This window comes from Barbatula barbatula (genome assembly GCF_947034865.1).
Source record: "Barbatula barbatula genome assembly, chromosome: 12".
In the NCBI taxonomy this organism is placed as follows: Eukaryota; Metazoa; Chordata; class Actinopteri; order Cypriniformes; family Nemacheilidae; genus Barbatula; species Barbatula barbatula.
Window position 1 is genome coordinate 8,511,780 of NC_136775.1, and position 14,347 is coordinate 8,526,126.

Sequence of the window (14,347 nt, forward strand, 5' to 3'; positions counted from 1 at the left end):
AAAATACAATACTATTGATTTTTACTGGAATCTAAACACCCCCCCTTTGTCTTAAAAGAGGCTCATGCATAACTGGCTTTTTCATGAATTGAAGGATCAGATACTCCACGTACGTTTTAGTCTCAGCCACTGCAAACTGGTTAAGTCCTGGATGCAAATTTAGTTCATTATTATTTTGTGGTACTCATCTTATGGTATCCTCAGTATAGTATAAAAGTTAAATAAACAGCTGTTTATTTCATGTAAATGACTTGTTTTGCCTTAGTATAGTTTGCAGTTTTAAAACAACGTGGTTAATAAGTTGACTGAAATAGAGCACACCAGGTAGATAATTCTCGCACTCCTCTCCATTGTGGTGACCTTCCAGGGTAGAAACAGAGTAGCTGCACTAAACCACATATAACCACACACACATACACACGCACACACACACACACACACACACACACACACACACACACAGTTTGAACAGCTGAAAATCTTTCTCTGTGAATTCAGGCTATACAGAACAAAATACCAGAAAGGGTTCACAAAGTATACTTTACATGTCTGTTTATGCATGCTTTTCCTGGAATACTGTAGGTCATTCCTAGTTAGGTTGGAAGGGGGGCGAGTAAAGCCCAGAGCCACATAATTTAAAATCACATTCCTTCTCTGTCTTTCTTCATTGATCTATTTTTCTTTTCTACTCTTCACCTCCCACACTGACTGCTGCTCACTGCAGTGCTACAATTCTCTCTGCATATGTCTCTTATTAGCTGCATTTGTGCAATTCTTCATGTGTATACAGAGAGAGAAAAAGGAGAATAGAGAGAAAAAAGGGATTTGCAATATTTGTTCTACAGTATATTCTGCACGTGGGTGCTCCGAAAAGGACCTGGTGAGAATCTGGTGGCCCTCTGTAGTTTAACTCCATACATATGTACTAAACAGAAGGAAGAAACTATATCAATGTCCATAAGCAGTACTAAGTATACATAAAAAACATTAACAAAAGCTTTACTTGTAAACTTAAGTGTCAGGTCATAACTAAGGTGTCTGTAGGAGGAAAATAAATATTGTCATTGTTAATAAATATGATAAAATAAATGATCTTACACTAAAGATCTGCCTAGTGACTAAGAACAATGCACTCATCATTGAACTGGAAAGACAGAAGACTAAATTAAACACACAATATGCAGACATCTAGAAAAAGATGGTATTTTATTTCCAGGTTTTTCTTTTTATCTTGCATTTTTCCCACAAGGTCAATTCAACATAAAAAATAAACAGTGGTACCATGAAAATGTAAAAAAATAATAAAAAATAATGTTTATATAATCATATAATTATTAACAAACGACATCAATCATTTTAATAACACGAAAAAGAAACAATTTATGAAGGAAAGCCGGTCATCTCATGCACCCTCTCATAAACACACTCTTTTAGAGTGTTCGAGTTCAAAAACAAAAACAGAACAAGAGTTTTAGCCCACTGGGCTTTTGTATCTAGCTACATGCAAATACATAAAAGGAGACTTCATTTTTAAACATTCTTTCTGGCATGACTTAATGTACATAGACTGAACCATAGCCTAAGCTTCTCTGTCTGGTACTAAAAACAATGAAGAATCAATTCCCTGGGGCGTTTGGGAATATTCATTTAGTGCCACACTATGTAGGCTGTGCGAGAGTTATACATTTCACCTTTTTGCAATATACACCTTTTTTGTTGCACCTCTGTTTAGTTTAATTCACATTGAATGATATGTATTCCGGTGTCTCCATCCATCTGGTTCCGTTCAGTCAATCAGCGCTGCGTTTTGAATGATTGTTTTTTATTTGCACTTCATCCTATCTTCATTTTCTTCCTCTCCTTTGTCTTTCTCACAGAGTTTTGTCACTCTCTTTTTTCAGGTGGCTGCAATAGAAGGAACATATAAATACTAGCACTTTGGACTGAAAGTCTGCAATTTTGTGTCTATGTGAAGATTAATTTTAAAGGGATAGTTCACCTTCACTTCATTTACGCACTCTCATGTCATTGTAAACCTTCTTGACTTTCTTTCTACTCCAGAACACAAAATAATTAAATATAATTTTGAAGAATTTTGGTAACCACACAACACTGGCCCCCAATGACTTCGATTGTAAGGACTCAAAACCACTGAGACATTTCTTAAAATATCTTCTTCTGTATTCCACAGTCAGGGGTGAATAAATGATGACACTATTTTAATTAGTGAACTATCCCTTTAAATTATTAAATTTTTTGATACTAAACATAAGGCTGACTTATATGGCATATATGCTCACCTATAGTACTCGTCCTGTGTTAGGGAGTGATGGTGGTGGTGGTGGATCCACTGCTGTTCCAGGGCGAGTCTCTGGAACTGAATCTCAGCGCTCTGAGCTTGCTGCATCGCCTGGAGCTGGTGAGCTGCAGACATGGACCCACCCAGAGACGAGGACTGGGGCATATCACGAAAAGGACCACCTATAGGCGACATTCAAGTAAATGCAGCAACTGTTTAACATAAAAACAATTAAATGCAATATAACCAAAAAAATATAACTCTTACCAAAGAGCTGCTGCCGAAGCACCTCACTGTCAGTTAGGGAGTGAGCCAGGATAGGTGGCCCAAGAGCAGCCCCGGGGTACGGCAGACGGGCCAGGGGAGACCCTGATGCCAGCGGATCCATTAGGGGGTGTACCCCTCCCGCGGCTGCCACCCAAATACGTAACAAAACAAAAGTGGGAAATTTAATAAGGGTAGCACATGTTGGGGTTTAGTGTGATTGTCTGAATGAAGTCTGAATTTTAATCTTATAATGCAGAATATCGTGTGTGTATGGTGGATACCTGTCTCTTGCTGGTGCAGATGAAGGTGAGAGTGAATATGTGAATGCTGGTGATGATGAGGAGTCACGTTCAGCATCTGTAGTCGTCCAAGAGAATCTCCTCCTCCTGTACCTCCCGCAGCGGCTGTGCCGCCTACTGTTCCTCCTCCACCTGTCCCTGCCCTTTCTCTCTCCCGCTCTGTGGCTGGTATCACTCTCTCTCTCTCCCTCTCCACGCTCCTTGCACGCTCTGTGCTGGGAGGAGTGCGCACAGGGGTGGGATATCGTTCAGAGGGTGGGGCCTGAGTTGGCAGGGACGGGGGTTGACAAGAAGTGTGTGTACTTGGAAAGTTGGAGTGTGGAGATGGGTGATGAATAGAGGATGATGTAGGAGGTGGGGGAGGAGGTTGAGAAGGAGCTGCAGGGGCTGCCAGTGTCACTGGGGCTCCAGCAGGAACCTGGTGGCTGGGGAGTGTGGCTGGGAGAATAGAGGGGGTGGGTGGGACTGACAGAGGCTGAGGGGCTGGGTTGGGATTCCGAGTTGCTGTGGCTAAAGCTTGAGAGGGTGGAGCAGGAGGTGGAGTTGTACCATAAAGCGTCACCTCGCTACTTGATGCTCCGCCTCCAGCTCCACCCCCCAGCAGCAGGGAGTGTGAGTGTGCGTGCGCGTGTGACAAAGCTAGCGCCGGGTCGGCTAAGCCTCCAGCTGTGTAGACACGCTCCTCACTCTTAAACTCAAATCCGGGCTTCACTCTGTCTCGATGAGCCACTACAGCATGAGGAAATCCCACTCCTCCAAGTCCTGCCCCAGTCAGCCCACCATGCCCCGGTCCATGCCCTGGGTGGGTGGGGCCTCCCTCCAGCCCACCCCCATACAAAAAGCCCAGGATGGCAGCCGCTGTGGCAGCATCGGCTGGAAGGTGATGAGGGTGTGCAAGGGCTGGGTTTTGGAACTGGGAAAGGAAAAATGAGGGGTGCATATGGGGATGTGCATGTGGATGAGGGTGGTGGTGGTGGAGGTGGGGGTGATGTGCCTGCGCTCTGCTGGCAGCGCCTAATGGAGACATGGCATGGGGACGAGCATATTCACTCAGGGTTCTCAAGGCTGGGGTATCGGGGCCCAAATAAGGACCCCCAAGCCCGATTCCAAGAGCACCTTGAGGGCCTCCAACGACTCCAGATCCCCCTGCCATGGAGGGGAGGAGCAGGGAATGAGGTATGGAGTGAGAGAGAGATGGATGCAGAGGATGTGAGTGGTGAAGGGAGTGGGGGTGGGGGTGGTGGTGGGAGGGATGATGGGAGGGGTGGTGCTGTGGATGGGCTCCGGGGTGGGAGCAAGATGATGATGAAGAGTCTAGAAGGATGGAGGACGAAGAAGGAAAGAAAAGTGAAGAGCCCTGGCGTGCGCCTGCAGCTCCCAACCCTGTACTGGTACCACTCTCCTTCTGCTGAAAACAGAAAGAAATTTTTTATATTTAAAATAATTACCATGATTGTGATATCAACTTAAAGGCGTAGTTCAAACCAAAAATTGTATTATCTTATCATTTACTCCCCTTCTTGTCATTCCATAACTGTTGGACTTTCTTATGTGACGCACAAAATAAGATATTTTGATTAACTAAACTACACAGTACCTCATTGACTTTCACTGAATGAACAAAATCACAAAGACATTTCTAAAAATAGCTTCTTTTGCGTTCCACAGAGTCATACTGGTTTTGAACGTCATGAGACTTAAATCACACTCAATTGAGAAACCGCATAGAAAGCCTCTGGCAACCACCCACAACCCTCTAGTAGTGTGACGGCAGGTTTTACACAAACAAGCAACACTTATTTTCTTCAGAAAATGTAAAACTATTATTCCTTACCTGTAGATGTCTGTCCAGATCTCTTTCTCTCTCCTTTTCTCTCTCTCGTTCCCTCTCTTTCTCTCGCAGATCTCTTGCACGCTGTTCTACCTCTCTACGGGCACGTTCTATGGCCTCATTTCTCTTCTTCCAAAGCTTAGAACCATCAAGTGGAACAAATAACACGTCACTGCGGGCGCATGAGTTCCCACTCCCCCGGTCAAGAACTCTGTGAAACCTAAATGCAGAGTATTATTTAAAAAAACAGCATTATGATGGATCTACATTATTTAGACATTATTTCCTCTTTTCTTTCTTCTCAGTTTACTTTTGTCATAGGAAGACCAGGGCCAGAAAGGGCTTTCCTCACGCAGGGATCTCAAAAGATAAGCATTCCTCATTTCATAGAAACAATCCTGCAGACAATACTAAGCTGAAATGAATCTTTATATCAGGTAGGACATCAGATGATCTCCAGATCCCTTGTGTTTCTTTGACAATTGATTATTGGCTGGCCTGATTGTCAGTAATTTGACAATGTGCAGCAGTGATTAAATTTCAGGTACCCTGGATGAGCCATGTTGTATGGAATAGGTATGGCAGTGATCATCTCTCAGGTTACACATTTATGCATCACACAGTATTTCAAGACCATCTACACGCACAAAAAACCCACCTACATTACTATAACACAACTATTATATGTTAAATTTCAATTTACTGAGTACATTTTAATAAGGTATGTCTAAAACCACCTACCAAAGTTACAATGTGGAACAAATTACATTTTAAATCCAGCATTTTTACTGTGTAGTTTGATATCACAGTGATGCCATTGAAAAATATTTACCATAGAAAAATAAGAATCATAATAAGTAAGAGCTCTTTTGTTAATTATATTGTGCGCCTCTTTTTATTTAAGGGGGACTTACCGGGCTGATTGACTAGCATGGATTGGAATATCAACTGGTTTTGGTTCTGGAGATGGGCTTCGGATAACTGGAGGAGGGCTCTCTATCTCCTCTCTCTCCTCTACTGGTTCCTCCTTGATGACAGGTGTTGGCACAAGAGCAGAGGTTGAATCGGAGTGACCATTTCCTCCAACAGATGTGCCAGGGGTTGGACCAGTGTTGTTATGGCCTTGGTTATTGAGATGTGGTGGTACTTTAGAGTTTTGAGGGGAGTGCAATTGAGTGTTGGTGCTATTGCTGTTGTTGGGAGCATTGCTATTTGCCATAGCATTTCCATGGTTACTGTTGCCATGGTAAGAGCTACTGAAAGGGGTATGACTGCTTAAAGTGCTGTGGTAGGAAGTGGGTCTGCAACTCGATGGACAGGAGCTGGGCACACCTGATGCAGGCAGTTGTACAGCGGGAGCAGAGGTGGATGAAAAAGGAGCAAAGCCTCCCATCTGATTGGTTGAGGGGCTGGAAAGAGGAGACAGTGGTGTTGGTGGAGTTTGATTGGATGAAGGATATGATCCCTGTCGAACATGACTGCCTGGAAGGGATGTGATGGGTGGTGGCGGACCATGTGAACTAGTAGGGGGAGGGGGTGGTGGTGGAGGAGGGTAAGAAGTAGAAGTTGGATGTCCGTGTCCTGAGCCACCTGTTGAAGGAGAAAGAGATGGTGGGTGACTGCGATTTGAAAGATGAGCGGATGCAGTGCTTTCTTTTTCTCTGTCTCTGTGCTGCATAGGTAAGGCAGTCTGGCCAGGGTAGTGGGAGTGATGCGGAAGTGGAGGTCCACCAGGATATTCCCTTGCAAGATTTGGGGCCAATCCAGGTGGGCTTGGGTAATCCCTGGGCACACCAGAATGTGGGACAGAGGATGCTCCAGAGGTTGGGTAGTCCTTTGCCCCTGGAGGGGGGTACTCTCTCAAATAGTGTGGAGGGGGAGGGAGGTCTGCAGAGTTGGAAGGTGCTTGGGGAGTCTGTCCTTGCAGTGTCTGCTGTACATTTGCATCCATAGGAGGTGGATAATCTCTACTGGGAGGATTTGAATTTGAAGAAGAAAATGGAGGATGACCGGAGGCGTTTTGTGGTGAACTGGATGGGTCACGGTTCACTGTTGAAAGTACACCAGAAGATGGGGCACCTACAGGTGTCTGGTTGGCATTACCAGGGTAACTGTTACTTCCTGCCTCTCTAACCTGACCTGTTAACTCTCCCCACCTGCCATCCTTGTCTCTTGAAAGAGGTCCTCCACCTCCTGTGCTTTCAGGTCCAAACTCTCTACCCTGAGCTTGAAGCTGCTGGTTCTGCAAAGGAAACTCCCTCCCCCGTTCACGCTCTCTAAATCCAGGTCCATATTCCCGACCACTTGGTGGACCTGCAGACCCATCTCGATTTGAACTAAATTCTCTGCCCTGTGCAGCTAAAGGGTTCCCAAAATCCCGGCCAGCATTAGAGTTGGGTCCTCCGCCACTAGAAGTGCTACCACCGCTGCTGTTTGCACCGCTACTGCTATTATTAGCCGGGAAGTCTCTGTTAACAAATTCCCTCCCGGCCCTTTCCCGATCAGCTGCAGTGCCATACCTAGGCAGGTAGTCTTTATGTGGGTGGGGATGAGGGTGAGTCAGGTAAGGTGGGTGAGAGGAGTGCCGCGTGGATGAAGGAGAATTGTACACAGAGGGAAGCTGTTGCTGCACCGGGGGCTGCTGGTTTGGATGTGTGTGGTGGTTACCTGGGTAACGTACGTATCCCCAGTTGCCAGGACAGTTGCCAGGAGGTCCCCCTGACCAGCTGGTGGGGGTGTAGTGGTGAGTGCTCGGAGGGGGAGGTTGTTGGGGAATACTACTAGCTTGTGGAAGCAAGGAGGGTGGAGCAGATTTATCACCTTTCTCTGGTTTGTCTGTTTTACTTTCCACACCTGGAGGGTTCTGCCCCACCTCTAGAGGTTTCAGAGCAGGTGGAGGTGGGAGAGTTGAAGCATGGCTCACATTTGAATTCCCATGGGAATACTCAACCCCTCCCACACCAGGTTTCCCACACTGAGTGCCTGCTTTGGAAGTGATGCGGCTGCAGGTTTGCAGTGTCTCAGTACCACCAGGCCCTGTGAACTCTAATTTACTTGCAAGTTTGGAATCTAGGGGGAAGTATGACTTCCTGTTGCTACTTGTATCGCTGGTAGTGTCCACCATTCCACGATGGGATGGATAGAGAGATGATGGGGATTTTAGCGGAGACAAATCTCCCTCCATTGCTGCTTCACTGTCTCTCTGGTCCGCAGCACTGCCCTCCTCAACTCTCCCTGATCCTCTCCGATCCTCCCGCACACATTTAGATGTGCCTCCATCTTTGTTTTTATCATTCTGCTTTGGGGAATCTGGAGAGTCTGATTCAGAATCCAAACTGGCCAATGGGGAAGCAGAGAGACTCGGAGAAGAGGATCGATTGTCCTGGTCAATGTCCCGACCACTGCTTATGCTGCTGCTACTATTGGCTAAGCTGCCTCCAACCGAGCTCCTGCTGCCTTGTGATTGGCCATCTTCATTGTCACTCTCTCTAGACTGACTATTACTTGACGTTGGGGGTGGAGCTGAAGTTTGAGTGTTAGTTGAAAGGGGTGGAGCTGGGGGATTGGAAGAGGAGTCCTGATGGGAGAATCAAATATGCAGATAAAGGTAATCTACATCTTTTTTATTTACGATATTATTTTGACAATTTCTAATATTAATCTGTACCTGGACTTTCTGTCTTTTTGGTGGGGGTACAATCTCTTCTCCTTCACTTTCTGATGAATCATGGCCTTGAGATCGACGACTGAAACGGCCAGCGGCCAATTCCTCACCAGCAGTTCTTTGCTTAATTGTACAATATCAATCATACTGTGAGGCAGTTTATTTTCGGAATCACAAATGACTATAAAAACAATCATAGATATCCATATAGATAAAGAGATTATAATATACAGTAAAGATGAGCTAAACCAGTGATGAGATACACAAGTGAAAGAAAATAAAGAGGAGGAAAAAACAAGCAAATCTTACTGTTGGCCTTTCATTGCGCTCTGCTTGTGAGGGACTGGGGTGCGGACGTCTACCCCTCCTTTCCTCGCTGCCCCCCCTCCTGCGTCCACTTCGTGCGGGCATCTGTGACCATGCCCAGCATGACCAAAGAAGGGAAAAAATTATGAATGAAGCAAGACAAATCAGTACTTCTGAGGCCAAAACAAAACAAAAAATAAAATCAAAATATATATAGATTTTTATCTTTTATAAGTTTGATATCCAGTTATTTATTTGTCACATATCAGTGCCCTTATAAATGAATGTCAAAACAAGCCACTGTCTGAACGCGGGCCACATTCGACACTAGTATTAATATGCAGTGTTGCTCTCACCGATTCTTTGTGGGTTCGGGTCTTCATAACTAGCTCTCTATGTGGTCCATTCCTTTCTGTCAGCCATTACATAAAGCTGGAAAGTGACCACAATTGGGATGGTTGGCCTACAGGCTGTCTACCATTGCACTGAAACTTTGAATCCTGAGGGGAATAGAGTAAACACCACTAAAGTTGAATTAAAATCACAGTGTAGGAAAATATCGCTATAGTAGTATAATAAACTACCATGGGTAGTTGACAAATAAACTGCACATGTGTGACAGCTAAAATGTTGAAAAAAAACAATGAAGATAAATCTCTCTTTTATGTTAAAAGCATAAATGTTATTAATATAAAATAATACATTATCAACAGTTTGTAATGGTGCAGTTTATTTGTCTACTACCCAAACTTATTTCTATTTGCTTTCAGAGCCTTACAAATCTGGTAAGCTAAGCTTACTAAAAGGAGTCAATTGAAAATTAAAAAAATCTAAATTCACAAAGCCATCAAATGTTTTTATTTGATAAATCCAGTGTTTTATCATAATGTATATAATGCTGTTATTAAATGATTAGTGATGAAATAATAATTTATATATATAGTTTACAATATTTTCAGTGGACAACAGTATTATTGTACAGTATCAGAAATATATTTGTATGGACTGCATGGTACTTCAGAGGGTTTGTGGTACTCTGAAGCTGAGCTTCAGTCATCAATGTTGAATGGAGCTCTGCAAAAATCATCCACTGCAGCCAACTCAGCGAGAGAGGCACTGCTTACACCAAAAGATCTACATGCACATGCATCTCTGCATATACAAAAATACATGCTTCACAATATCTAAGCATACTCAGACACAAAATGTAAAGACCATTTTAGTGTTTTTTTTGCAATATCTCATGTTGAAACCCGTCTCTTGTTTCAAGGCTTGCTGAAAACAATGCATATTTCATTTTGAAGACAGACCTATTGTTCGTCAATGAAGCTAAATATAAAAATGACAATAATGGGCTAATGTAAACACAATCAGCCATGTGTAGTCAATGTAACAGACCACAAGTGCACAAATTAACCTTGCTAATAAACGTGACCCACAACCTCATTGATACCCTTTTTACACACAATCTTCAAATTTTTATCTTAAACATGAGAGGCTGGACCTTTTACTCCAACCTGCATAACAGAAAAAAGGCAAACAATTGTATAGAGATAGGAGAGAAAAAAGATTTAAAGAAACACAACTCCTGCTATGCCATCAATAGTGTGGCTAAAAGGTTAAAAGTCATTCCTGGATTCCAAACCAGTCCCTGCTGTCTCTCCTGTTCTCTCTCTCTCTCTCTCTCTCTCTCTCTCTCTCTCTCTCTCTCTCTCTCTCTCTCTCTCTCTCTCTCTCTGACACAGACACACTCCCGCACACACTTCATTTATTGTGAATGAGGCTATATATAGCACACTAACAGACTGGGTAAAATGAGTGAGTGTATTTAGCGCGCCTTTCAAAGCTACAAAATGTACATTTACACCCCAACCACAGATCAAGAGAAAAACCATGGCGCTAAAAAAAATATGACATGCTAACAGATTTACAGACTGCAGACAGCCAGCACACAGAGACTACTCAATCCTGACCACAATGAATAAAACAAGAATTAATGCTAGTCCCACATAAACACAAGCATCACATTGTGCATTTCTCATAAATGTAAAATCAGCATATTTGCGATCCAATTACAGCGTAAACAAGGTAATATATCTAAACGACCAACAATACAGGCTGCCAACAGTCTGTCTACAGGTGAACCTTCATTCATCAGGAGTCCATTACCAAAATCTTGGCCCGGCTCCATGCATACCAAAAAACCTTCCACTCTCCTACTGCAAACACTTGCATATAAGCATTCAGCAATACTTTGACTCACACAGCATACAGGCATATGCCAAATCATTCACTATGCCCTGGCATGGACAAGTATGCATGAGCACACATGAGAAACACGAATCCTCTAAGCATGCAAATGAATAATGCCCAAAAGTGGGGTGAGTTTAGACAAGCGAACGTGCATCACGCCGTTAACTCCGTGCCTCTCCTCCGTCAGTCCCGACGGCCACGCACTGCAACGTTCCTTTCTTCCATTCTTCTGCTGCTTGTTATTGATACGCATGCAGAGGCTGTGCTGTACTGTACTAAATGAGCGACCTCTGGATTACAATTCTGAGACAATGCACTGTACATTCAATCCTGACGAGACGAGCGCACAGGGTCGCATGTACTCCGCTGTCTACCCCCCTTTCAGTGTTTTCTTCACATATGAGGAAGATTTGGGACCAGAATGGCGAATGGCATTCTTGTCGAGCTCGCCGGATCGCGTTGCTCCGTGGAATGCGTGCACTCGAGACCTGCGCTGTTATGCACCCCGATTTACAATCGGGTTTAAACCCAACGAACGCACATTTAAGCACAAAGACGGGAATGCGAAGTCAACAATCTGACCGTGGCCAAGAAGAATGACTAACATACACGCATCCATTTTCTCCCCTTCTTACCTATAATATCCAGCGATGCGTATCTCCCGTTCTTTCTCTCTCTCTTCTGCCGTTTGTACTGTACATTGACCTACGCGCGTTCAAACATACAGGGTAACGTTACGCGACGCGCGGATTTACATTGTTGCGGCTCCGCAAATATCGTAGCGTTTTCTCGCTTCCCAGCCGCTCCCCCTGAAATCGGCGCAGAAAACGGGGTGCAGCTCAAGACTGTACAAATTGATGCGTACGTTTGATTCTTCCCCACCCCCTTTTCTTTCTGCCCCTCTCCCGTTCCTCCGTCAAGACGACTTGCACTCTTTTTTTGCAGTCAGTAAGGGCACAAATCTCCAAACGGAGGGGCGAGTAAGAGACGCACGACCACTCGTGCAAGTCGAGGGTGCGAAGGGGCGTGATTTCGCTTATTCTTTAAGGGGGGAGAGAAAGGTGAGGAACGCAAAGCAAATGGAAGACGCAAAGAAAAAGAATTAAAATGTGCAGATAAGGGTTTACTTCATTATGAAAATTACCACTTATTTTATTGTCGATTACAGGCACTTGATTAAGGAAATTAACCTAGAACTCCTTGATTAGTTAAGGGGTTGTAATTAGGCTTAATTGTGCTACCTTAATGAGCTATAATGTCCCAATTATTATTTTTAAATAGGCAATATTACCCATGCGTTCCAAGAGGCCCATTCAGTCCAATAGTAAATACTCCCTTTGCCTAGACACTATATTTGCAATTTGAGGCTGCACTGGAGTGACCAGTCAAGCGGTCTCTCACACACATACACACTCTCTCGATCTATCTCCTTCAGTCTCTCTCACTCTCTCCTGCATTTTTCTTTGCTTTCGAATGGACCTCTGTCCCGACTCCCATTGTGTTGTAACCATAGTAACCAACCCCACAGCAGTGCGCGTGCGTTATCACGTCTTCCCTCGAAATGTAAGCGCGCCATCTACCGACTGAACCGTGAAACGGTTGTCGGAGCGGCTGCAGAGGGTGATTTGTAACTGCTGGTGTACAATATAAAAAACACAGTTTGCCAGCTGCAATCACTTCTCCAAAACATGGTTAACTACACTTTTACTTGTTCGTAAGTGGTGTAATGCAGGAACCGCAACAAAACAATTTTGAAATAAAAATATCCAAATTGGTAAAATCTCCCTTTTTCATTTATTTAAGTAACGCTCTGTCTAATGTTTGATGTAAATATAATACATCAACGCAGTAAATTATAGTAAATTATATTGTTGTAATATTTCTTAACACCTTTTGCCACTTTATATCTAAACCTTTTCTCCAAATAAAAATATGTAGCCTATAATTTTCACCCTCAACCCGCATTTCAAACTTACGAAAACTGGTCTGTCCATTTGGTTCTTTCCTTTTATATTAATGCATATGCACACATCCCCTCAATTTTTGGAGCCAATTGGATTTTTTTAAATTATGTTTATCATAAGGGCATAGCGAACAGATGAACCTGCGACTGTGGCCCAAGAAACATTTTAAAATGTATGATTCCTCAAGCTTAATAAATAGGTAAAGGTGGTCTCTGTTATATATACTCAGATTTATCTGACCCTCTACATTGACATAAAAATATGTTATGTAGGCTGCAACTTATTACACGGCTCGTTGGAATGCTTGATTCTGATTGGCCAGTCGTGACATTTGCAGATTCGTTATTCCCAGATAACAACCTCTCAAAACAAATAGGCCACGTGGTAACCCGGATGCAGCAAACCATATTGACAGGTTGTTTTGACAATTTAAATATAAATGTCTTTTAATAACAAATGCTATTATATTTACAAATGATTAAACCAAATTGCCTGTTCATGACATTTGAACGTCGTTTCTTACCTTAAAACCTAAAGTAAACGACTTTTCCTCACAGAAGGTCTGCATTCGGTAAAAATGATCTAATAAAATTCACATTTCATGTCTATTTTTTATTTTCTGCTTGTATCCTTAAATAGCGCATATCCCTTGCAGGTACAATTACCTGGGCAATTAGCAGTTGCATTAAAACAGTTGCAGGTCAAAGGATGGATAAGTGTGAAGAAGTGAAAGAAATACATGGTCAAGTTCTCTTACCACAATACCACTTATTAAGTATGAACATGAAAATAGAGACGCAAGTCAACCGAGAGAGAGGATGTGGAAAAGGTGATATAATAGCAATAATTAGGAAGTATGACAAAACTCACATTGATATGAGATGAGCAGGAACAAAAAAAAAGATAGGTGACAGAGACAAATGTAAGACAGCTAAAAACTATGATGGAGGAGGCAGGGAAAGAAATGATCACCACAGTAGTTGAGAGAGGAGGGAGGGAAAGAAAAAGATTAGAAAAGCTACAAAACATATTAACGATTTTCATAGCCGCTGAAATGAATGTGCTTGTTTTTAATCCTAATTAAGTGTTTATAGCAAATAATAATAATCCTTCTGAAAATAAAAAAATCATTAAAAGATTCAGAACAACATAACATTAAAGAAGATACAAATATAAAATAAAAACATACATTTGTGTTGTAGAAAAGTGTGTTATGAATCTAGTGTCTGTCTGATAAAAGGCAGCAAATAAACATTACATTTTTAGAAGAAATAGCAGAGGAGATGCTACCGTTGAGAAAAAAAGGTACAGAGAGAGCGATCATAATCACTTTTTGCACTGCATGTTAAAAGCTGATTCCAAACAGAGCTCTTCAAGGCATCCCATAAATATCACTCAGAAATGAGGTTACATTAACTACATGCATTCATTGACCCCTTTGGCAAAAAAAGATATGATGAATCT

The 14,347-nt window shown here is 42.9% G+C and overlaps 1 protein-coding gene across 1 annotated transcript; it reads right to left on the reverse strand.

Annotated features, from left to right (window-relative positions):
* Nucleotides 1-1,190: 1,190 nt before the first annotated feature.
* On the reverse strand, nucleotides 1,191-9,073 carry atn1 (atrophin 1). The gene is made up of 9 exons (XM_079468779.1): nucleotides 9,023-9,073; nucleotides 8,670-8,771; nucleotides 8,364-8,483; nucleotides 5,611-8,273; nucleotides 4,700-4,916; nucleotides 2,848-4,273; nucleotides 2,567-2,710; nucleotides 2,301-2,481; nucleotides 1,191-1,905 (listed from the first exon to the last, which is right to left on the reverse strand). The coding sequence occupies exons 1-9, from the start codon at nucleotides 9,047-9,049 to the stop codon at nucleotides 1,872-1,874; spliced, it is 4,914 nt and encodes a 1,637-aa protein (XP_079324905.1). The 5' UTR covers nucleotides 9,050-9,073; the 3' UTR covers nucleotides 1,191-1,871.
* Between the last annotated feature and the right edge of the window lie 5,274 nt (nucleotides 9,074-14,347).